The sequence below is a fragment of the Spermophilus citellus genome (assembly GCF_964194105.1).
Source record: "Spermophilus citellus genome assembly, chromosome: 15".
Lineage (NCBI taxonomy): Eukaryota > Metazoa > Chordata > Mammalia > Rodentia > Sciuridae > Spermophilus > Spermophilus citellus.
In genome coordinates, this window is record NC_138195.1 from 49,279,489 (window position 1) to 49,305,543 (window position 26,055).

The following is a 26,055-nucleotide window of genomic DNA, read 5'->3' on the forward strand; positions in this document are numbered from 1 at the left end:
GTCCTCCAAAAGCTCACATGTGAAACAATGTGAGAGGGTTCAGAGGGGAAATGATTGGGTTGTGAGATCCTTAACCAAATCAGTGAATTAATCACCTGATGGGAACAACTGAGTGGTAATTGAAGGCAGGTGGGGTATGGCTGGAGGAGGTGGGATAATCGGGGGCATGGCTTTGAGGTATATATTTGTGTCTAGCATCTTTGGGGTATATATTTGTATCTAGAGATCTCTCTTTCTGCTCTCTGATCATCATGTGAGATGCTTCCCTTTGCTACACTCTCCGGCCATGATGTTCAGCCTCACCTTGAGCCCCAAGGAATGGAATCTTTTGTCTGTCTAGGCATTGAGATCGCTGAAACCCTGAGCCCCCAAATAAAATTTTTCTCCTCTATAATTGTTTTGGTTGGATCTTTTAGTTGCAGTGGCAAAAAAGCTGACTAAAATATCTAGTCTCCAGAACTGAGACAAATTTCTTTTGTTTTAAGTCACTCAGTTTGTGGTTCTTTGTTGCAGTAACCCAGGGACACGAATGTAGGAGGTATTTCTGGTCTGGGTTTGAAAGGTCTTCACCTCACTTCCGTCCTCAGTTCTGAATCAATCCCCTTATTTTCTGCCTCCATGCTCTGCCTTGGTCTGCTGTTACCTACAGGACTCTCCATTCTCTGAAGGGTAAATGATGGACAGATATCTTCCTGCTGTACTTCTAGCTGGGTTGCTGCTTCTTGATGCCTGGACAAAAGAGGCCATTGAGAGTGATGAAGGTGACTCTACCCACACTTTGTTGGGACAGATGTGGCATGTCTAAGAGACTTTTTTCAAGCCTAGGACAAGCTCATTCTATAAAGATTATTCTCCTGGATTGTCCTGGGTTCCAGGACACATGCATCTTTGGGGGTTCAGGGCCTCTGATTGCTAACAAGAGCTGCAGTCTCAACCTGCCATATATGTTTGCTGTCACTTTCTTTCCCAGTAACATTAGAGATGGGAAAAGTCACACAGTCTGTCAATCTTGTCTGCTCCCATGACACCAGGAAAGTTCTGCACTTTTCTTGTGGAGACTGACAGCTGTGCCATCTCTTTCATCACTGTGGAGGCTCCTTCCTAGATCATGATTTGGGTCAGCAGGGTTGAGCTGAAACCCTGAGCAGCGCAGAGGAAAGCTGGCCAGGACAGTTGTCAGGAGGCAAAGAAAGGAGAGTGTCTTACCTGACAAGACAGAGTGAAAGCATTATCTTTCCTCTAATTCAGGACTTCTCTAGCTTGGCACTAATGCCATTCAGGGTCAGATAACTTTTTGATGTGAGGTATGTTGTAGGATGTGTAGCAGCATCCCTGGTCTCTGTTCACTAAGTTCCAGTGACACCACTCAGTCATGGTAACCCAAAATGTCTTCAGATGATGACACATGTCCCTTGGGTTGCAAAATCACCTCTACTTGAGAACCACTGATCTAATCCCATCAAGCACCTGTAGGGGTGTCTGTGGGGCCTCTCAAGTACCTCACCGGGAAGGGACAGTTGTGAGTAATTGCTGGGCAGTTGAGGACATTTAGGGGAACTCTTTGAGACATAATGTCAGGATTCTTGGTATTTTGAAAGACATAGAGTAGAAAGTGACATCAATCAATGCATAATGTTTGCAGATTCCAAATGTTTGAATTGATCATTTGTAGTGATCACATTACCCAGGGTTGCTATTTGGGCTAATGGGTAGGGTAAATCCATCTTGGTTTGCTGAGGGCAGTTTTAGTGCTTGTTTTCCTGGCATAATCCATCATACTGCTCCTTTTCCCTGTGAGGTGACTCAGCTTACACAGCAGGTTATATGGCCATCTTAGCTATGGGCCAAGCATGTCTCACTTCTGTGTTTGTGAACAATACGACTAATAGGGATGTGAGCGGGGGTGTGTGTACTCTGATTCCTTCAGTCCTCACTGCTCCCTGTTGTCTTACCTGAATTTTCTATATTTCAGCATGTCTAAGATGTGCTTTTCTTTCACATTTTAATATCCCTCAATCCAGCTCAAAATTGGTAGCTTCTTGCAGGTGCCGTTGCCCAAGAGACAGGTGTGGATGGAGTCATTGTCAGTGTACTCAAGTTGGGCTTTGGTTGTCCTTATTATTTTCACTTCACAAGACTTATACATGTTTTTGGTACTTCATATCTAATTAAACAATTTACTGTAATGGCATTGAAAGACAGATTTATTGTGTATACAGAAAGGGCATAAGCTTGATTTTTACAAGGCAATGTTTTTTATGGGATAATGATTTTGATTCATGTTTTCTTGCAAAGCAAACAACACAATATAAAAAAGAAAAAAAATTGAGGCGTTTTAAGGTTACCAAAGCATTGGGCCATTTTTAAATGACACCATTTTTCTCACTTCCTATAGATAAAGCCATCAAGCACCTGTAGGGATATCACCAGACATATCTATAATTGATGCACCTTGACTTTGCTGAAATGCAGTGTGTCACCTGACTGGACCCTGAAGATGACCTTGGATTGGGTCACACTTTAGTAGACATAGAAATGATTTGAAGAGTCCTACCCACAAAGAGCTTGATTTACAAATCAGAGTTGAGCCCTAGCACCACATTTTTAATAAATTATTTCATGAGAGTCAGACACAGGTGGTTAGCAAAGCATCCTTTGGACATGTGAATCTGCTTGTTCCTCTTTATTCTGCTCTGGAGGAATCTAAGGGCCAGTGAGAAGAAGGGATCTCAGCTCTCACTGAGTCCTGTCTGTGGGCCTTCTCTATTGCTGTGCCGAATGCTGAGTCCACTTAGCTATGGTGCCATCCCAAGGGAGCTTTGCCTTTGGGGTGTGGCCCAGACTGGACTGGGTAAGGATAACCTGCCTAGTCTCTCAGCTCTCTGCACGGTCTGTCTTACTATATTGGTGTATATGTGAGTACATTTATTTTCTTTTTCCACTCATATTATGGAAAACAGGTTAGAGGAAAGCAGGTAAAAAAGTTATTTTCAAGAAAAGGGAGTAGGGTTTCTAAGGAAAATGATAGAAAGGGCCAAAGAACTAAAGAGAAAAATTTGAAGACAGATGAGGGAAGAAAACAGGACTGAAACAATAAAGATCCTTCCCTTTTTTTGAGTGCTTTCTGGTTTACCAAGTTCTTCTCCAAACTTACATTTGCAACTCCAGGTAGGAGATGAGGTGCCACCTAATGCTATTCCTGTTTATGCTCCTGACCCTGAGGCAGGCACCTCACTCTAAAAAAGGAAAACATTGGAGAGCTCAGTCTCACTCACCCATAGCTACCAGACAAGAAGTTCTGGCTTCTGGTCAAGCTGCCCACTTAGGGTACCCTGCTTGTGGAGGGGATGTCCTCTCAGCAGAGTCTCTTCCAGATCTGCTGGAAGCTCCTCAGGCCCTTCCTTAGGACAACCTCCCAGGTGTTTCTGAAGACACCAGGGAGAGCCTTCCTGCTGCTCATAAGGCCTAGAATGGAGAATAGAATGCACACTGTGGTGGGCATTTACACTAAATTTACCGACTTAGCGATTCTGGGCCTGAGGAAGGTGAACCTTGCATTTTCTGGTTTCCAATGAGTGTCTCGTACTCTTCACCCCTCTTCCCTCATGTAATGTGATCTTTAAAAATGGTGTTTTCCAGATTGCTTTCAAATAATTTAAAGAGACTATGTTTCTGGGTCTCCCCTGGGGCTTCTCTTCTAGAATAGAGACAGGCTTCGGATTTGGGTCTGCATTCAGAGCATGTGGATATTTCCTCCCTTCTGCTTAGCCATCATTATGGGAAATACAACCCATTGTGCCTGTGGTCACATGGCTTAACTAGGTGTCAGGAGACAAGAGTAAGACAGTAGGGACAGTAGAACAGACCACGCCTGTGAATCATTGGTAGAAGAAGCATGAAAGCTTTAAGTCCTTTGGGAGCTCAGTCCAGACATAGTCCAGCTAGGCTTGGGGCAGGCTGAAGTCTCCTCCATGGAATAGGGTTTAAGCTCCACCTTGAACTGTGGGTGGGATGTACATTAGAAGAAAGCAAGCAGAGGTGTTTCAAGTGAAGATAAAATGACCAGACAGCTTACTCAATCTTCCTGCAGGTTTTGGCAGGTCCTTAAAAGGTGATAGGAGTAAGATCTGGAGGTCTGGCTTGAAAGCTGGGTCAAGACTGATCAAAAAGTTAGCTTTGTCAAAAGCTTCAGGCCCATTCCTACCTACAGACAACCCCTGGTGATCCTAAGTCATTAATCCCCCTGGAGGCCTGTCCTGACCTGAGCTCCCTTGCTTTGAAGTGTGCTGTCCTCTGCAGCATGAGGAAATAATTTGCTGCCTGCTTCAATGAACCATCAGGAGAGCCAGCAGACCTAATGACATGTGAGAATATTAACCTCCTACCACGAAGAGCTGTGAATCTTGAGCGGCAGTCTATAATTCACCCCGGACTCCTGAGCCAAGCCTCTCTGGCTTTCTCTCTCACTCACTTTCTCACTTACACCCAGAGAGAGAAAGAGAGACCTGCTCATAAAACTTTATATTCTCCAATACTGTGAGCCTTGCTGAGCTGTTTAGTAATGAGTGACTTTCTTTTTGCAATCATGGAAAAATGTAGACTTGCAGAAATAGGAGTTGGGAGAAGAATTATTTTTCATATTGCACTTTACATAGGCTCCCTCCTCCTAAACACGGGGAAACCTTGGTATCATGGAAGGTGGCCACTTCAGTGCTTGGATAACCAAACTTCTTTGTAATTCTGTACTTTGTCTTCAAAGTCAAAGAACAGGGATGGTTAAGACACTGGTCAGAGGTGTTTAGATGTTAGAGAGGAACTTGGAGATTTTTAAGGTTACTTGGAGGCAGAAGAAGTACTTAGACATCACTGAATTATGATGGCCTTGTTTATGCCCCCTTTTGTAAGATCTTGGACCCCTTGGGGATAGGATAATGTCTTAAGTATCTTTGTCCTCTCAGTGTCTAGAAGAATGTCTTATCCAAAAAAAGGCCTCAAGTTAAAATCAGTCAGAAGATGGAGCAAATCATCTGCTCCAACCCAAATTTTGCACATGGAAGAAAACAAGTTCCACAAGGTGACTTACAGGGACAGTTTAGGTTTCTCCTAGGGCTAAACTAAAGCCATTTTCTCCTAATTGCCCCTCTGGTTATCTGATTGCTGCTCTTGCCATCGTGGGTTTCTTCTATAAGCAATGTATTCTTCTAATAGAGGACACCTTAGCATCAGTGGAATGAAGCCAAACACAAATGCAGAACCAGGGGACCCAAATCAGGGGATAAACATGGAAATGAGCAATTAGCTGCAGAGTCCAGCGTGCAAGGATATACGTAGGCATGGCTGCCATCTTGGACCAGAAGAACCTTTCTTCCTTAGCTGGTGGGTCTCACAACTCCACAGTCTCCATGGGGGCTGGGGAAAAAAACCTCTTTCATTCACTCTAGGCCTGGGCAAGGGATGCGTAGTAAATTCGACAAATGAATGACTAGCATCTTTCTGTTTAGCTAGGCCATTTCATCTCAGCATCTCAAGTGACTCCATTCAATACTGGGGAAATACAGGTATTTTAATGACTTATAAGTGTAATAAAATCAAACTTCCTTCTGCTTACTAGGCGAGTGCATCAAATAGAAAAAAACAGTGGTTAATGTCCACTCCGTGTCCATGTAATTCTCAGCCTTTCTGATCTCTCCAAATTTCAGTCTTCTTCCTTCTGCCATCTTATTTTTTTAAAGAATTAATTTTATTAAAAACAGTCAAATTAAAGCTCTTCTGTCTGGGGCATCTCAAGGTCCATTCATTATGGCTTCTTATCTTGGCAGGCGATCGGCATGGCAAGGCAGCTTGGCCATTATGCACATACAAAGCCCATCACTTCTCGACCAATGGTCAATTCATCAAACATTTATCTTTTGCCCTCTGAGCAGTGTGTCACTTTGCCTGTCACTTCCTAGTTGGGGGTTGCTATGAAAAATGAAGAAAAGCAGTGTGGGGGATTTTTGTTTCCCTTGATTCTCCACCCCCCCCCAGATCTTTTTTTTATTAATTAGATTTCATACTCAAGTCTTGACAGACACCCTGCCCTCTGACCCTCGTCTGCTTGGCTGTGTGAAGGTTGAAGATGGCCCACTACAGTCCTGCTGAACATTTTACTGAATGGTGGGATGATTTTAGGAATGATCAAACTTTGGTTTGGGAGTTTTTCTTGGAGCATAGAATGGTTAAAATGGATAAGAGATCTGAAATACGGTCTCTCCCCTCTAATTTACAGGAGAGTCATGCAAGGCCCACAGAGGCAAGGGTTCAAGAGAAGGATTAAAACAAGTTGATGACCAAGGCAGGACAAGAACCAGGTTCCAGATTGTTCTTCAGGCAGCAATTCTCCCCAGCTGCCATCCCCCTGGATGATTCTGAATACATATAGGTATTTCTTTGAGACGTTATCTACTTGCTCCCTTTGATCAGGTAACTAATTTCTTCCTTTGAAAAGAAATTCTTTCCATTTATTTTTTTCATAATCTTTTCACTAGCAAACCATTCTCATATTTATCAGGTTTTTTTTTTTTTAATGTTCCAGAACTCATGTGATCCCCATACTAATATCTGCAAAGTACACAGGTCCGGGACTTTTCTGCCATCATGGTACATTAGAAAATAAAACAGAGCAAGCGTTATTTTCCTAAGATCTTATTCCAAGTCAGGACTTGAAAACAGAACTCATGCCCCCAGATTTAGTGGTTTTACTTTGTGTGTTTGCATACTATATTTATTTGGCTTTGCTGAATTGACAAGATATTCTCCTTTGGAACAGCACATTCCCTGTGAAAACACCATGGAGTTCTACTACCACAAATAGCAGTCAGATAACCTTTATGGTGAAGACCTCAGTTCTACCCTAGACATTCATTGCTTTTGCTCATGGACTGCACATCTGCAAACATTTGATCTTTCTTCTTGGTCTGACATTGTTAGGTGTCACTACTCAGGGACCAAATGTGCCATCATATGAAAAGGGAGGCAAAGCTCACCAAACTGTTCTTTTTGAGAGGTTTTGCAAAGCACAGAGCTAGAGTTTTTTGGGAAGAAAGAAAAATGTATAAACCCCAGGGTGGAGGCACTGTATCTCCTAGGGCCTTCTGTCCTGCAGGAGGTAAAAGCTATCCTGTAGTCTAGGACAGAAAACATGTTTTCACCTTCATCAGCCAACTGAGACCTCACAGAGTCAGCAGCTGGCCCGTTTTTGCTGGGTTTCCTGGCTTGATTTCATTCCAGGGGGGCCCTGCCCATGGGGAGCTGGTCTTTGGGCAAGTCTTTGATTAGGGTCCCTCTGGGATGCTAGGACCTTGAGGCCCAGCCATGTAAATGTCTCCTTTTCTGGTTGGTTTGCAATGAGTAGACACCATCTGTTGCATTAAAAATTCCCTTTCTGGAGGGTGGTGAAAGGCTTGTGTGGAAGAGACACTGTTATCTTTCAAGCAAACAGCTCATGAGCTTGAAGAGCAATGTTCTTGGCCCAACATATGTTTGCCCAATGGCCGTGGGAGCCTCCCCCACCAGGGGCTGCCTTCCGCCCCGTGGCGACGTGCACACATACCGCGGCTGCGGCACACCGTGTCCGCTCCCTCACATCTCCCGAGCAAAGAAAACCTCCATTTATAGATCCCGCCACACAAAGTCACTGTTTGGACTCTTAAAAACAAACAAGATCCTGAGGCCACAGGCTTCATGCGTGCATGTGTGGTTTTGTAAAATCTCAAGCCGTGAATCAAAATAATTTTAGAGACATACTCAGAGCCAAGGCCCAAACTGTGTCACCAGGGTGGTGGAAAAGCAGGAAAGATTCCTGAGAGGTGGGAGGACAGCCCAAATGGACTGGGAACAAGACCCTGAGGCTATCATTCATCTAGGAAGGGGACCTGGCTCCTTGTCTCTGTCCTTAAGGACTTGACTTGCTGTAATAACTTCAGGACACATAGGTGGCAGGAGGACAAAACAGGTGATCACCACAGCCCTCATCTCTCTTCTTAACTTCTAGAGCCATCTTGCCCAAACTGCTTAATGATCCTCACCCTAGATGGTTTCTCCTTATTTCCAGCCCAATTTGTTTCTTCTATAGATGCTAAACTCACTGGGAGCAGAGTCAATGACTTGGGCACTTTCTGTGTCCCTAGACATGAGTGCTCACTGAGAACCCACCATGCTACATGTGGATACCATATGCATGCTTTATGGTGCTAGATAAGCTTCTTGGACTATAGATTATTTGAGCATCAGAATCAAGTTATCTCCTTTTCTTAAGTTCCCTTATCACCCAGTGTGTTGGACAGTAATCAGTAGGTACTCAAAAGATTAGAATTCAATTGAACCGAGACTCATCTCAAGTTCATTTCTTCTTTTTGTTTGGGGGGTGCTGGTGGTGCTGCTGGGGATTGAACCCAGGGCCTTGTGCATGAAAGGCAAGCACTCTACCAATGGAGCTATATCCCCAGGCCCAAGTTCATCTCTTCTTTAAAGCTTTTGTTCTCCTCACTCTCCTCTTCAGAGTAGCACTTATCAGCCCAGCCTAACTTATTATCCTGTGTTCTCTGGTCACTGCTTCTCAGTCTGTGCATACTAGTTATATTAGCATAGCAGCATTCTACAGATAGCTTTGTAGCCCCAGAGACTAGCAAAGTGCTGGGCAGAGTTGATGCTCAATACATTTTTGCAGATGAATGAATTAGCTATAGATGTGCACACCTAGGGACTGTTAGTTGGTGAATCTCAACCCAGCTCTACCTAATGTGCACTTAAACTCATGAGAGTCATATAAAAAGCATCTATAGGGACTAATTTTTCCAGAGGTTCTAGAAGTTTCCAGGGAGGATTTTAGGAGAATCTGGAAGTGTAGATTGAAAAGCAAATGAAATTGAAAACCATCGAGGTTCATCATTGTAACTAAGGACAAACAATAATTGGATTTATAATGCTATGTGTAATATTGGATAACGGCTGTGGAAGTGGTGAATTTCCATTTCTGGACCACACCTAGAAATTATTTAGAGAGAGTTGAACATGGTTGAAGGAACACTGAACTGTATATTCAGACATTCCACATGTGGCTTTTTCCCCATGCATGGTTTCAGTAAGCTATATTACCTCTCTGGAGCTCTGGTCACATAACCACAGAATCTGGATAGAATGTTAGAGGTTGCAGAATCTAATCTCTCCATTCAAAAATTCCTCCTAGATATTCTGTATAACTCATCTCTGATCCAAAATGTAAAATGACTCATAATCAGTTTAATCCTTTGGCAAACATCTCCTTTATTTTTATGAGTTTTTAAAAAATGGGTTAAAGACATCTCCTCCCAACATACCCAATTTTCTCCTATTTATTTTTGATTCTTCCTTCTGGAACTCCATAGACTTAGTACTTTGTCACACTCCATCTTCTCAGCTCCTGGCTAAGCCCCCTTGACTCTTAGTCACTGTTTCTGGCCCCTTTCGCCTCCTGGTTTTTCTCTTTGGATGGTGTTTCTGAACATTAATACCCTTTTAGTCTGGCACCCAGAATTGAAACAAAGCTCCAGGCAGAGTTATTTGGGGGGGGGCAGTGGAGTACTAGAGTAGATTCAAATAAGATTAGCATCTGTGGTGGTGGCCCTGCTCTGGTGGTTGATACTAAGCCCTCTTAACACACCTTTTTTATCTAAAGCTGCCTTGGTGCCTGCAAGTCATCTTGTTTTATTTGGAAGTAATGTTACTCGTTTTTTTCCTGTTTATAAAGAGATTATTCACAAAATTTAGCAACTAAAGAAAACTATAAAAATTGACTAGGGGTTCATGGTATGTACCTAGGGGATATAGACATAGATGTGGTCATCTATCTGTCCATCTATAAATAGATATGTAAGTATATTCATTTAATTGTGTTTGTATGTATAGAGAATTATATGAAAGTCCCTGTGTACAAGATGGTGTATTAACAGCAGTTTATGAGCTAGTAACAACTAACAAAGACTACTTTGATGACTCTTAACCAGAAATATGGAAGAAAATACCCAGGGAAACATGATACAAATTAAAATTTATGTGGAGAATGGAGAGAGGTCATAGTAATGACTTTTAATTTCCATGCATGAGATATTGGTGTATGTACCATAGTGTATTGTAATTTAATTTTAGGTACTTAAATATATAGCATGGAATTCTACTGGCTCATTAGATATCTGTCTATAATATTTTTAATTGCTGCATGGTATTTCATTATATAGATATATTGGGCTTTATTTAATCATTCCTCTATTGTTGAGCATTTAGGCTTGTTTACAGTATCATTATAAATAATGCTGTAGTAAATTCACCTACTTAAAGCATATAGTCTTTGATTTAACTGACCAAATTATTGTACTTAGAAATAGGATGAAATCATGATCCTTTCTAAGGATTTTAGTATGAGTTGTCATCAGAAAGGTTGTAACAATTTTACTCTCCTTTTAGGCTTGTGTTGGCCTGTTCACCTTGAACTTTTGACAAAACCATGTTAACTGCCCCCCCCCCAACCCCTCCTCCATACTAGGAATCGAACTCTGTGGTGCTCTACCATTAAGCTACATCCCTAATCCTTTAAAATTTTTTTTAAAGATTTGGGACAGGGTCTCATTAAGTTGCAAAGGCCGATCAGGAACTCAGGATTCTCCTGCCTCAGACCCTCTGAGTCTCTGGGATTATAGTTGTGCACTACAATGACCAGCAAAATAATTTCCAAATTTAACAAAAAAATGTAAGTATCTTATTTAATTTGAATACTCTGGATTCCCAAATGGAGCTGCAGATTTCTTCCACATTTCCATTATTGAACAATTTCCCCATGAGTTTTTTGTCCATGGGTTTTGATCTATTCTTCTATTAAGGATTCAGCTTTTTCTTAATGATTTACAAAAGCTTTTTCCATATTAAGACTGTTAGAGAGATGGCAAATATGTTTTCAATTTTCATTTGCCTTTTGATTTAAGTAAATATTTTTGGCTAAACTTTAAATTTAGACCTTTATGCTCAACATTGGGAAATTTCATCTTTATTGGGCTGATACAATGGTCTAACAGGATCTTTATGATTCTTAATGATGATGAAACTAGGATTCACCCTAGTATCTATTCTAGAGTTCTGGCCTTCATAAATGCATTAAACACATCCTTAATAAAGTCATTGGTAAAAAAAAAAAATAGAACAAAATAGGCCCAGAGTCCCTAGAACCTGCCTCTAGAGCAACTTGAGCCACTGATCAGTGTTCTGCAGGCACATTTTTGACTCAGTTATGACTCTACCTAAAGTTGTCATTTCCCAGTCTTCTTTTCACCTTCCTGTCACAGGGATGTTTTTAGAATTTATTCAAAGTCATGTGGACTCTGGATACAGTATATATTTTCTGTGATCCTAGCCAAGCCTCTCCATGAGCAGCTGATCTCACAAAACCCACCTTAATGTACAAATGCTGCCTGAGAATCCATGAAACATCATATGGGTATATGTCTTATCTCATTCCACCAAGGGTTTGGGCAAGTTTGTTAGAATTTATAAAATATTAAGACTATGAAAAATTATAAGCCTTAAAAATGAAGTTAGGAAGCAGGTACAGAGATCATGAGGTACCACTTAGGTGGGGCACAACTTAGTTCTGTGCTTCCTGATAGCAAAAGTAAAAGGTTAACATGATCAAATATGTTATTCATGTTGTCCTAAGAGAAGCAAATGCCAGTTTCCCAGAGGTATAATCTTACCAAAATCTCATACATGTAAATTTAGAAGCTCATGAATCCAAAGGGTAAAGAACCTATCTACTTAACTTCCCTTTTCAAACACAGGAAGAGGAAGTACCTATTTCTGGGTTTCTAGCTACTTACTTGTTCTCTGTAATTCTTCAGGTACCGTATTTGAAAGCTTTCTTAGTGCTCTTAGGTATGTTACACGAAGGCTTTGGATCTAGTTAACTATACTGTCTCTTTTCACTGGTCTTGGATTCAGATTTCTCATTCAGGTATTGAATTTTAATTTCTGCAGCTCAAGGATTATCAATTATGATGAAGTGTTCAATAGAGCTTTGAGGTTGACTTTGACTCCCCAAGATACATTGCTTCTTGGTGTCAGCATCCATTCTGCTTTACATAGCCCAGAACCTTTTCTACCTTCTTCTATTTCTTAAAGACTTTTTTATTCTCTGTCGATACACTTACAGTATGGACTAGTGGATTTATAGCATTATGTGTACATGTGTCTCCAGCTATGTGACTGGAATAGCAAACTACAGAGAAATATATAGAGCCCACTATATATGGTTATATACATACTACATAGTATACATATAGTGATATATGTAGTTTTCTCTCTCCATCCATCCATCCATCCATCTATTTAAATAGGATATAAAAAATATGGCAGAAAGAAAGAATACCTCTCGTGGGTGTAGGTGAACAGAGTATGTAAAAATCTCTGTGCTGCCACGAGGCCTTTTCCTGGAACATGATCTGCCACCCTGCTGATTCTCTTCTCTCTTCCTTCATTCCCACTGGTTAGCTTTGTGTTGCTCGTCCTGTCCTTGTAGCTTTGGTCATGGCCTCTGTGGGAATGTAATTTTCAGACATTTCTCTAGGACCTGCTGTGTGTCAGGTGTGGGAGTTGGGCAAGAGTAAAACAGGAACAAATTACTATTTCTGTTCTTAGAGGTGATTGAACTATTTAACCACTGCACTGACCAGTCAGAACGGATGCCGGGGAGAGCCCTGTCCATGGTGGCCCCATGCTGGGGTGGGTGGGCATTCATTGCTTAGTGGTTGATAGTGAAGAGGTCTGAGGGCAAATGATAGGAAGGGTATGAAGAGCTGTAGTCATTTTCCAGATGGTGAGGAAGCCTTTAAATATTGCTACCCTGGTATACAGCAGTGGCTGTCCCATAGTCACTCTTCTTGTTCTCAGACACGCTCCCCCACATGAAGATGGGGAGGCCTCTGACCTCTGAAGGAAGGCATTGTCATCCTGGCCTCTGACCAGCACCCCGAGCTTGCTCTCCATCCTGCCCTCGGGATTCTCTTGGCTGATTTTCTGTTAGACTCTTACAGGCTCCTGGCTGAGAAATAGTCCATTGGTGAGGGCACAGAGCCCTGGCTGCCCCTGACAGCTTTCCAGGTGTGTGGACGGTTGCATCCAGAGTCCCTTTTGTCAGGGGCTAGGAGACAGCATCTAGAGACTCTCCAATAGAACTGGCAACAGCCAGACCTCGCAGCTCAGGGGGACTAGCCAGGGTGGTAGGCATGAGACATGTGGGCTGGGGCCCCTAGAATTCCCCTGACCTCTCCATGTGGATGTGTAGGTGGGTAGAGTTAAGGAAGAAGAGGAGGCTTTTAGTGAGGATCTTGTTTTCTTTCTTCATTTGAGAATATCTGACTTTCCTCCCTGGACAGGAGACCAAATGTGGTTCCAAAGCGAGGTTTCTTTCACAGGGTCTGTGGTTAACTGTCCCCACCACTTGCTACTGATCTCCTGCCAGACCCGGGTATCACCGCTGGTGCAGGTTGGGAGGGGAGAGAGATGGAATTCTTAGCACCCAGCTATGTTAGGAGGTTGGACGGGGGGTTCTGGAGGTGACCTTTGGTGGTTTGTATGGCATGGTTCTCTTGCTGGTTTTGTTCTGGCTCTGGGGCAGGGGGTGGGGGCACTACAAATCCAAATTTCCTCTGCCTCCAAGCTATCAGCTTGCTCTGCCCTGGCCTTTCTCCTTCCCTATTCTCACCAATGGCCAACTTTCTGGGAAAGGATGAAGGAGGCTGAGCTCGCCCACCCAGGAGCAGAGGGGTTCGAGGGAGCAGTCTCCTCTGCTGGGTGCACTAACCCGCCCAAGGCCCTTCTACAAGGGCTCCCAGCCACTGGCCTAGACCCGGCAGTGCAGCAGCCGCCTGTTTAGTGCTGCTGTTTTTATAAGCTAATGAGGGCAGAGTGTGAGCCACAGGCGATGATGCTGGGATATTAACTGTGACAGGAAGCTTGATCATAATTATCTTAACGAGGATAGGGTTAATTACAGTGGAAACTTAAAAGTTCTCTCTGTTTGAATCCACTGGAGCCGAATGCATTGTGATGTTTTGTCATTTTTGATGTGACTTTGGAAAAGGCCCTGGGACTCTCGGCAGCCCAGCCACAGCGCGGCTCCTGGGGGAGCCTAGGCAGAGCCCTGCAAACTGAGATGGTACCTGTGGGTGACATCACGGCAGCTCTCCTCCCCGTGGAGTGGGAGGCGGGAGGCAGGAGATGAGCTCTGGAGGTGCTGATTAAGTTTCCAGAGCAAACCACCTGCCACAGGGTGGACCCTGCTCTCCTTCTCCCTGCCTGCTCTTGGCGGCTCCTTACCAGGCTGGGAAGAGCTGTCTCCAGCTGGCTTCCCTGAGGAGTGGGTAAAACCTGGCTGGTCCCCTCACACCTACGACATCACAGCCTCTGCTAGGGAAGCTGGAAAATAACCCTGGATGACAGTCACCCATTCACCAGGGCTCTCATTTGGAGGTGTATTTTGCTGTCCACATACAAGGTTATAGCAGAGAAATTGCAGTCCTGTCCTCATTTTGCCTATTGCTGTCCCATCAAACAGCACAGGCCAGTGTGGCTCTCTCAAACCTTTTCTGCCTTGTCATTTCACTTAACAGAGCATATCTGTTTGTGGACATCTGGCGTATAGGGGTATGAACTCAAAGATTGTTGCAAATTATTTATTTCTCTTACTCCTTTCTGGAAAACAACAAAAACAATAAAATATTTTTTTAAGTGAAAAATAAAGTCATCTTCCAGGTGTACGCTTATTTGGCCTCCACATGCCAGGCAAGCCCCACAAATCCTCTCCTCCCTGTCTTCCCCTTCACAAAGCTGTGTTCTCTGTCCTCAGTCCCTCAGCTCTGAATTTAGCTGGTTCAATCACCAAGGGCATGCTATCCCATGACATGAAAACAGGGATTTATCAATTAGCAGTCCCCCATGCACACAGTTCCCTTTTTACTGAGCAGCTAATAACCCTACATGGCAAAAAGACTCTGAGACAGGTGATTTGAGATGGATCCTCCTGGCTCCTCTCACTGCAGTAGGAATCCTGCCCCAGAGAACCCTGCTGTCCCTACAGAGGTTGTCTCTGTGGGGGTGGGCACCCCACTAGTGTGTCCTGTTTGTCCCTCTTCATGCTATGTCATTTTGTTTTATGCCTCCCCCGAAGCACTTTTGGAAGGGAGCTTTCTTCTGCTTGCCAGTTGCCAACCATTTGCTGATTCTCATGATAGAAGTATAATATTTGCATAACATAACTCAGGAACAATGTGCATTTGGATGCTGCCTTTGACTAGAGCCCAGCTGATGTTTGTGCACAAAAGACTTATTAGCTCCCCATAAGGCTGCCTGACTGGAGCGGCTCTGCTCCCCACTCCCCTCCCTGGCAAACAGGGGCCTGGTCCTGAGAAGCACTTTTGGTTAATGAGCATCACTCATTGACCCCTGTGGAGGGAGGGACTTCAGAAGACCCCAAAGGTCCCCTACACACCTCTATGGTTTTGTCCATCTGCCCACCCCCTGTGTCCCCAACACATCCCCAAGCTCAGATCCTGGGGGGAAAATCAATGCATCAAAGAGGGAAGGAAAAGAAAGGAATCAGCCTTTGCTATTAACTTTTCAGTGCCCTTAGTCTCTGTATGATCCTCTGCACTGGAAGGAACAGAGTGCACAGTTCAGAACTGATCTCAGGGTGCTCAGATTCACACTGCAAGGACGTGGAGGAACTGAGGCAAAGCCCTAAAACTTCCTGCTTAGATGTGTCAGTGTTTTGCCTCCTGGAACCATGAGGAAAAAGGGAACAGAGCAGCAGGAAATGAAATCTGAAGACCCTTAGCCCAACACATGCACAGCCCTGTCCTTCCACATTGAGCGGGCAGTGTTGGCTGTCAGAGGAGGCGCGCTCTGGGTGTTGGGCCCCCCCCGGGGGGGGGGGAGGTGGGACCACCCTGAGGACTGGCAGAAACAGGCCTGCAGGAGCTCTGGGCTCAGTGGCATCTGCAGATTTAATTACTTACAATGCATTTTATACCTTGCAAGTATCGACTCCCTGCTTTGGAGACTTCTTGGCAGAGGTAACCATGAGGGAGAACTGGATGCTTCAGGAAAGCCCTGGTGCTGAACTTCACACATGCTGTATACACACATTTGCACACGCAAGCATGCAGCACAGTAATGGAGGTGCTATCAGTAAATGAATAAATAGTGTGGACGACATCTTCCTGATTCGTCACATTTTATAGAGTAGCCAGGGATCCCATGCGAGTCCTCCCTCAGATAGACGTCGTAGCTCAGCTGTCAGCCTGTGCAAGCTCAGCACATATCCTGGGTCTGGAAGGTGAACGAGCTGGGAGTTTGTGTCTGCGTAAGTCTCTGTACTGGGCGGCTTTCTTTAATTAATGTCTGTGCACATCCAAGCAAGTGCTTGTGCAAAACTGCCCGGGTGTCCCGTCCACCCTGACCTCTTGTCTTGTGATGGGCACTCACGAGAGCCCATCAGATGAAGAGTTAACTTTCAGCTGTGTGTATAAGCAAAGCCGTTTTTCCCTTTCTGATACATGATTTCGCCCCCCTGAGCTGGGTCCTTAATCCTTTTAGACGCCTTTTATTTACTGCCTCAACATCTCCATTGCTAGGTCTACCCTTATTTTTTTTCCCCTTGCTTTTCAAAAATAAAGTGAGAAATTCACGTTCCATAAATTAAAACACTAACTCCAGGTCAAGAGCTTTTGAAGCAAAAAAGAAAATTCTCTCAACCCTCCTCCTCCCAACAAAACCCAAAACAAATAAAAAGAAATAATGAAAGAAAAAGAAAAGCCCCTCTCAGGCTGGAGCGATTATGTAATTCCACAGATGCCTTGCCTTTTGGGCAACCATGGGGACACTGGGCAGAAGCAAATTAAGTGATTAGTGAAGAAAAAAGGCAGAGGGAGGGGGAAAAAAGTGAAAGGATATGAAAGGAAAGAAAAGAAGCCCTCCTTGCCATTTCCCCTGCGACTGTACAGAGGAGAACCGCTAAGAAATGATACTTGAAGTTATATTTATTATTGTAAGAGGGGTATGATATTTCTAGGCAGGAATGATGGATGACAACTTAAATTTGTGTCCAGGGAATGAAGGTGAACTGTGACAGAGTTATTTATCTTGGGAATGGAGGTTAGGGTCAGCCCAGGCTGGGTGCCTGAAGGCACAAGACATTGACAAATTTATCCTGTAGGCCGTATCTGAAGCCCTTTGTTTTGGATCCTGGCTACTCACTAAGTGACCCTCATCCTTCATGTTGGCAATGCGTGAAGGATGCGGTGAGTGCCAGCGGCCCCTTCTCCCCCGCCGCCCCCACCCCGGCTCCCGCTACTAATTCTTGTCATTCACTTTGCTGACAGGCACCAAGCCCAAACTATTCCCAGTCCTGAAAGGGAAGGTTAAAATATTTATTTCGGCTCATAATGGCCTCCCTGATTTAGTGCAGGATCATTTTTCCTGTTGCCTTTGTCATTGCAGGTCACTGGAAGGACTGAGCGCATTCAGGAGCCTGGAGGAACTCATCTTGGACAACAATCTGCTCGGGGACGACCTGGTGTTGCCAGGGTTACCCCAGCTCCACACCTTAACCCTCAACAAGAACCGAATATCCTTTCCTCTGCCTGTCGCCCCCACTCCTTGCCGCCCCCCACTCCCCGCCCAGCCCCACAGTGGTCCCCTGCCGCCCGCCCCCCCCCATACCAAATACCTGCAAAATGTCAAATGAGTTTTATGTGTCAGCTAAATTAAAGTATGTGAAATACAGTCCATGGGCAGACACAGCGTTCTGTCTTCTGGCACCCGGGACACTTCAGAGTAATTTATTATAGGTCATTCATAAATGAAATGCACCATTATATCTTCCTGTTGCTCCATTTTAGTGTAGAGATCTAAGTTATGGCTGCGAAGAAATCTTTTTAATAGATAAAAATAGAGAAAGAAAATAATGTCACTGCTGCGGAGGAGGCGAAGCTGGTCGGGTTGGCTTGGGCTTGTGTGGGATAGCGACCTCTGGTGGGAAGTGGGAGGTAATGCCGCTAAGCAAACTTGGCCGTCTGGGTTTCTGGAAGGCTCTGGTGCAGGCAGGAGTAACAGTTCTGGTAAGAAAAAGGAGAGGAGCAAGAGCTGAGGTGGAAGAGAGTTATGACAGTCAGGCCTGGCTCTGCACTCCCAGGTGTGTACCTCACTGGCTTGTGATAGGGGCCTAGGAGCGCCATTGGGTCAGGCTTCCCCTGAGTAGGTGCCCATTACAGACAGACTCGCAGGGGACTACCCGCACTGGATTCTGCAGTGAGAACAGAATCCGGGGAACCTTTTCTGAGTTACCCAAGCCATATAACTCCTCTGTTGTTAGAGTTATGGATTATCATGCACTAGAATGCCAACTCCACAAGGCAGGGAGTTCTCTCCATCCTTCACACATAGAATACTGCCTGTCATAGAGGACAAGTTCCATAAATATTTGTGGGATGAACGAATGAGTCATTACCACTAACTTTTCATTAGTGAACACTCCCAGGCATCAGGCTCTATGCTACATCCTTTAAGTATAGTTTTTTTTTCATTCTTACAAAGCCCTGTTAGGAGGGTGCAGTTTTTCCATTTATCTAGAAATGGAGAGAGGTGCAGTATAGACCTCCACCCCAACCCTTGTCAGACAGTTAACAAGATGCTAGGCCCTAGATTCCATCTCAGATTGTGGTTGTAGTCAGAGTTCTTTCTGTTCTCTGTGGCTCCAGAGTTGAAGTTCAATTGCCTTGTTTAACTGAGAGAACATTTGAAACCTGGAGTAGTTAAATCACTTGTTCATATTCATGTAATAAGGTAGAAATAGAAAAGAAGCCAGGGCATTTCTTACTAGATTGTAAAATAAAGGCAGATATACCTGTTAAGTTTGACTTGTATGCTTATGTCAGCATTTAAAGATATTTTGCAAAGCATTTATTAGCCATTGACTATTCTTCAAGCCATAAGTTAATATTTTCTTTATTTTGTATTGTCTCCATTTGCCCTTGCTGCTGTGACAGAATCCTGTTGAGTAGAATAATGAGCATTTATTTCTCATAGTCTGAAAGCTGGAGGTTAGTATTTCAACATTCCAATTTGGGGAGACACAAACATTCATATCTTAGCAAGTATGCATCTCGCGGCCATTATTAATGGCCACTCTAATAGAGAAGTGGAAGGCCTCTAAGTAAATTCAGTCTGGGTCATAATGACATATCTGGTGGGGGGTTTCCCTCTTCTACCCTCTGGTCAACCAGGTTTCCTAGTCATTGTTTGAAAACTTATTACAGCTTATAAAACTTACTACAGCTTATAAAACATTTATAGCTAGTGTGTCCTGTGGCTTCCTTAGTGGTCTTAGGAGATCATATGGATGATATTCTCAAATCAGCCAAGGAGAGAAAGAAAGATTATTAGACTAGAATTTGTATGATATGGTTCATCCCCTGGGTCCCAAGACTGATTTCCTGTGTCTCATGTCACTGGTGAAAAGCAGAGTCCACAGACTTGGGGGCATGGGTCAGTGTAATCATATTTAGCTGTGTGGCCTTGGACAAGTCATTCTCTGTGACCTCTGTTCTTATTTTTAAAGGAATTAAGTTGAATTGAATGATGGTTTTATTCTTAATATTGTAGACACCAGAGATTGGTGAGCCTCTTGGATCCCCAGCATTGAGAGATTATCTTTTATGTTTGGTTGGGCCCTTTCCCTTCTCCATGTATCACTTTCCACATCATGTAGCATGATGCTGAGAGAGTAATAGAATGGCTGGGAGGGGCTGTAGAAGAAGATGCCGCGAAGCTATAAACATGACTAGGTATGTCATTGTGCTATTGTGGTGCACTTTATTATCAGTAGATACAGAAGCCAAGGGTTGGCTCTCTCAGGATGCAGCATGACTTCTTTCCTTTTTTCTTCTCTGGTCTATTGGACCAGAGTTTCATGAAGATGAGATTCCCCATCTTCTTGATCCAAAAGTCACAGAATGAAAGACAGGTAAGTGCAGGCAACATCATATGCCATCCTCTTAGTCTAACACTTCTGACTCTATATTTTCAGCCCTCTAACTCTCTTATCTAATTGGGAAAATGCCCCAGGTTCTCAAACAATCATTAGGTTCCATTTTTCTGTTGCTTCCCCATGAAATACCTTATATATGGGCTTTTGCTACATAATAATCCACCCCAAAACTTAAGGGATTACAACAACAAATATTTTGTTTGCAATTCTATGGGTCAACTAATTGGCTAGGGCTCAGCTGGATGGTTCTTCTGCTGGTCTTACTTTGGATAACTCATGTCACCACCATGATTTGAGACTGTTGGAATGGATGGGCGAAATGGTCTTACCCATATGTCTGGAAATGGGTGCAGGCTGTTGGCTGAACTGCTTATCTCTAACAGGCTGCATGACCCACATCACAGGAGAGGAGGATTCCAGCATATGTCTGGGGTACAAGTACTTTGCAAGTATTTGTATTATGAAAGCAAATGTAGAACAAATGTGGGTATAGAGAGGCACAGCTCATTCCCATAGCAATTTTCTATACTGGCATTTCATCTCCTTTAAGATTTTAGCTTAAAAAAAAAGATTTTAGCTTCATTTTTGTCATGAAGGGCACCAAACCAATTAACTATTGCCCTCCGAAAAGGCTAAGTATTAGCTTTTTCTTGTGAATTGAATCTTTCAGCACATTAGCAATCTTGCTAGCAAATGATATTTTTTCTTTTAAATTCTTTTGTGAAATTTATTTTATTCTTATTTTTTATTTTTTGGTTTTGGCATCTGTAGAATGGTTTTTTGTCCTCCCTAATTGATTTGAGTTATAAATCAAGATTTTTCCATTTTGATTTTATTCACTTTTAACTATGTCTAAAGAATGCTCTGTTTACTATGCTCTGGAAACTTGGGTTGTTGGCTTCCTTTTTCCTTTAGCAGGTGGAACTGTCTCATAGTATTTAAGAACAGGCTTGGAGGCCAGTCTTCCTGCTCTTGTACCTCAAGTCTGCCACTTGCTGCATGACCTTGGGCAAGTTACATATCATCTCTGTGCTTTGATTTCCTCTACAAAGTGAGGAAAATAATAGTACCCAACCCATAGGTTGTTGTAAGAGAATTCTAAATATCTAACCAACATTAAGTGCCAGTAACATAGTAAATGTGTGTATACTGCTACCACTATCCTAGAGAACTGTGTGAACTTATCTGACTTGGTCCCCATTATAATCAAGGCCAGAATACATTTGTTTGACTTTTATAATTTAATATTACCTTAATATTCTACAAATTGGGCACCATTTTTCTTGTTTTTGATGAAAAAGCTAGGAGTGTAAGCTTTTGGATGTCATGTAGATTGTCAAAGGTGGGGTTCAGTCTAGAACTCAGGTATGCTGATTTCTAGCCCCAAAGTCTGAAACTCAGGGAGGCAGTCACTGCACAAAGAGAGGGACTTAGATGTGGGGGAGTCAGTTACCTGTGCCTACCATGGTAAGGCCCTGCTCCAGCTAGGTCTGAGGAATTCTGCTCATGAAAGAGATCCCAGAGTCCACACTCAGTAGCACCAATCAATTCCTCCCACCCGATCTGTGTACCTTCTGCTTGACCTCTCATATTTGTTATATCTCCCCTCTGTTCCACTTTTGTTTAGCTCTCAGCTTTGGTATCTTGCCTGGAATCTCTGAAATCCTGGTTGTCTCAGGTAAGCTCTTTGTCTCTTGCTTTGAGCTGTCTCACCTTTGGTTCATTTAGAATGGCCAGGTAGTTACTGGCCATGAATCCTTCTCTCTGCCCATATATTTTCACCTCTCTCTCCTACCATCAGCGTGCACACACTATCCAAGACTCTCCCACCATATCATAAATGAATGTCAACCATATCATAAATGAATATTCAACCACAAGTAAGGGACCAAATGAAAAAAAATCTGAAAACATACATCTTTATTTTTTACACAATCCAATGTTCTCCCTGGTCTTCTCTTTGAGGATTACACTGACATCATCTGAAATCACATTCATTTTGTGATTCCCTGTTTGCTTTAGTACATTGTCTGAAGAGACAACAGGGTTTGAATTGTAGCACTGGATGGAACAAAGAATGCTACATGTTACACAGCTGGGCTGTGGTGAGCAGACCACTGCATGAGTCAGAAGACAGGCCTGAGCCTTGGGGAAGTCTTGGGGGAAGTCTCAGTGCCTTGTCAGGAGCCTTGGTTTCTTTATAAAATGGGTAATATAATATGTACTTCAGAGTATTGTTGAGAAATTTAAATGATATAGTTATATGGGAAGCCGCTTTGTGAACACCCAAAGATTTCATAACTTCTTAGTACATTTTACTGTTGGTTAAATCTTCAGTGCTTTAAAAACTGAGCCTATATTGAAAGTAATCTAAGGTACAGAGCATAGCTGGATGACAGCACATTGTGGTCTCCCCCAGAAACATATAAGACTCTTTAATTTTTGTGTTAGGAAATCATGAGTCCTGTTTTCCCCTAGAATGCAGTTTCTCTAGGATCTAAGTTTGAATCCAGATTCTGCCACTTATTGGCTATGACCTGTAACCCATTCCCTTAATTGTTATTTGGATGTGATAAGGACTGCTGCTTGAGTATAGATCTAAATGAGATAATATGTCATTGCACTGCATATTTAGCTTTCAAAAATCCTTCATTAGGATTATCCCTAGTTAAAATCCTCCCAGGGTGTCAGAAGCTACCCTTTGACCTAGAGCTCAGCCTAGAGTGAAGGATGAGCCCCTTCTCACCTGGGAGACCACTTTGGACCTGAGCAACTGGACCCACACGCCAGAAGGCTCCCCTCCTCCTTCCCACTCCAAACTTGCAAGGCAAGAGGCTGCTTTGATCTTGGACCCTCCGCAGAAAATCTCCCTTGGCAAGCCCAGCCACGACAGCTGGGCTCCGTGATGGCAACTTTCTGTAGACAACGTTGAAAAAAATCGAAACGCCAAGTCCTCCGGAGAAGAGTTGATGAGGGAAACCAGGTGTGTGTTGAGAATCCAGCTGGAGAGAGTTGTAACTCTGCCAAGTAGATTCAATTTTTTTTTTTTTTTTAAGGAAGAAAAGTCACTCTTGGGAGAATCCCTGAATCCGTCTCCACTGCCGTGGTCTTGGTCAGCCAGAAACACGGAGTTTCTTCCACTGATCGCCTCTGGTTAATTTTCCATGCAACTTGACAAAAAGGAATATGACAAGTTCTATCTCAGCTCGCAATCAGGCAAGACAGGGCTGTGTTTGTCCTTGCTGACCCAGGGGACCGAGGAGCCAATTAAAACTCCTTCTCCTATTTCATGCTGTGGTGGTGGAATCAACACAGAGATGACGAGCAGCCCCAGTGCATGCGGGGTGAAGGCGCTGGGCCTTCCTGGCTGGTGTGGGTTTGGGGGAGACCGCCCGGATCAGCCCCCTTTATCACTTTGTAGGTTGTCAAATGATGGCATTTCTGTCACACAAAGTGTCCTAAATGTGGCAGACTCTGGGAAATCCTCTGGATTTACTGGCATAGGATGGCTGAAGCTTCTTGAAGCCTGTAGACCCTTTCCCCAAGGAATTCCCATGACCGGGGCATTCAGAGGATCTCTCTTCTTGGTGTTCGTGTAAAGGCAGGTTCAGGTTTTGTGGGGTGTGAAACTTGACTAACTTGAAGAGTCCTTCTTAAGATGAAGGTTACATGATTATAAATGTATAAAAAGAATGTTTATTTGAAACAAAAATACATGAAAGAAAACTTTAAAAACTTTAAGTGAATAAATCCCACCAATGTCAAAACACTAGAAAAGAAGCAATCCTTTTAAATTAAATATGCCTATATGGGAAGTTTTTCCCTATTTTTTTCCCCTGCAAATTCCCTTATAGCTTCATTATAAGGCATGAAATTTTGTGATGTTTTCTGTAGAAAAAAAAGATAATTCCTTCTTAGAGCATGAATGATTGAAGTTTTGATTTTTATTTTTATAGTTGAGAAATGTTCTATTTCACTGCTGCTGTGGGTTGGATAAGTTTTGCACAAAGGTCTGTGTGTTAATGGCTTGGTGCCCAGGGTGGCACTGTTGGGAGGTGGTAAAACCGTTAGGAAGTGGAACCTAATGGGAAGTCCTTAGGTCACTGGGAGCATGATCTCAAAGGGGATCATGGGACCAGGGCTTCTTCCTTTATTTCTCTTTCTTCCTGGCTCATGAGGTGGGCCATTTGCTCTATTACATATTCCCCACCATTACCATCTGGTATGCCCACTAAAGGCCCAAAACAATGGGTCTACCAGATCTTGCACTGAAACTTTTTAGCACTGTGAGACAAAATCTACCTTTTTTTCCCTTTATTAGTTGCTTATCTCAGGTATTTCATTATAGTGATGGAAATCTGACTCACTACTATTCATTATTGGTAGTTTCACCAATGTACCGTCAGTATAACTTTTGAGATGATTTGATTTTGGAGAAACTCTTACCCATTTCTTTCATGTTTGAGCTTTTAAGATTTCAGAACATTATGGTGAGGGATGTTGGTGTGCATGTGTCTTTGCATGTATACACATGCTCAATATCTTCTTCTTCAATGTTTGAATTGATGAATTTGTTAATCATTGCATCTTCAGTTTTATCCTGTCCCTGCATGTTGGTGTCAGCCTGGTGAGAGGTGGAACTATTACTGGAAGTCATTACTACTGAAACTGTTGTAATAATTTAATCAGACACAGACGTGACTGTAGGCTACACAAATACATTCTACTAAGTAAACATGACTCCTAGAGAGTTCTCCTTAGCCAGATCCCAGGATTCCCACAGCCATTCCTTTTGTTACCCAATTCAAGGGGAAATGTGATGGAGAAAGATAATAATTTTAACTGATTTGCATTCAAATAACCAGTTTTGCAAACTTTAAAAAAATAATACATGACCATGTGACTGTGACAGGAGGGCCTTCCCCAGGGCTTTGAAAGGGCCCTGTGTAAGCAAGGAGCCCTTCACACATATGCCTTAATAGCTCTATGTTAAATCTACCTATGAAGACATACTCCAATTGAAGTAGGTCTACTTCCTTGGTTGGTGGCATGCTAAGCTTCTGCTTGGTCATCACAAACTGTTGAGAAGTGACTGGGATTGCAGTCCAACCCACTTGCCTAGTGTTCTCTCAACTTAAAAATCTTACCAGTTTTGAATTATATTTACTCCAACCTTCATGCAGTAGATGAAGAAGAACTAAGCTTTTAGGTTTGCTCTAACTTAAAAGGTTTGGGTGTGACTTTTCTATATATAGTAGAGAGGGCTTTTCTTAGGTCATATAAGTTCTTCATGCACATAAATAGTTTGAATCATTATGTCAGAACCATGTTGACAGCCAAACCTCTTGCAATCCCACAAAATGAATACTGTGTTGGACAGAGGAGTGATGAGCTTGTTTGGTATCCTCCCTGGAATGTGGTCTTGACCTTGAAGTTTTATGACATTCTGACAGGCATGAGCTACAGTGCTCCTTGTAGTATCTCATGGGTTCCATGTGTGGGGTAGAGGTTGGAGCAACCCATGAAGTACTGGGCCTTGGGCCTCTGCAGGTCCAGGTCCAGGCACAGAGTACTTCATGTGGGTGACACTGTTGGCTCCTGACCAGTCTTAGGTACTGGACAGATACTTAGAGAATTTTGAGGAAGGCACTCCAAAGCACAGGGTCCCCTGAAGTATCCCTGCCTGGGTACAAGGACAGTGCTGATGGAGTGGTGGCAGGACCCTTTTCCTTTTCTAACAATGACTGTGAAATGTACAAAGATGAAATCTACTATAAAAGTTGAATTTTCCCTGGAATTGTTCACTGCCATTTTAACCACTTATATTTTAAAAATGATTTTCTTAAAGAGTATAGGGATTGATTAGGCATGGTGGCTCATGCCTGTAATTTTAGGTACTGGGGAGACTGTGGTAGGAGAATTGAAAGTTCAAGAGCAGCCTCAGCAAC

The 26,055-nt window shown here is 43.1% G+C and overlaps 1 protein-coding gene across 1 annotated transcript in view; it reads left to right on the forward strand.

The window, feature by feature from the left end:
* Positions 1-26,055, forward strand: part of LRMDA (leucine rich melanocyte differentiation associated) — a 1,037,232-nt gene that overhangs the window by 553,859 nt on the left and 457,318 nt on the right. The window contains exon 3 of the mRNA XM_081267524.1: positions 17,560-17,704. Within this exon, the coding sequence (XP_081123650.1) occupies positions 17,560-17,704 (145 nt within the window). The remainder of the gene's footprint in view (positions 1-17,559; positions 17,705-26,055) is intronic.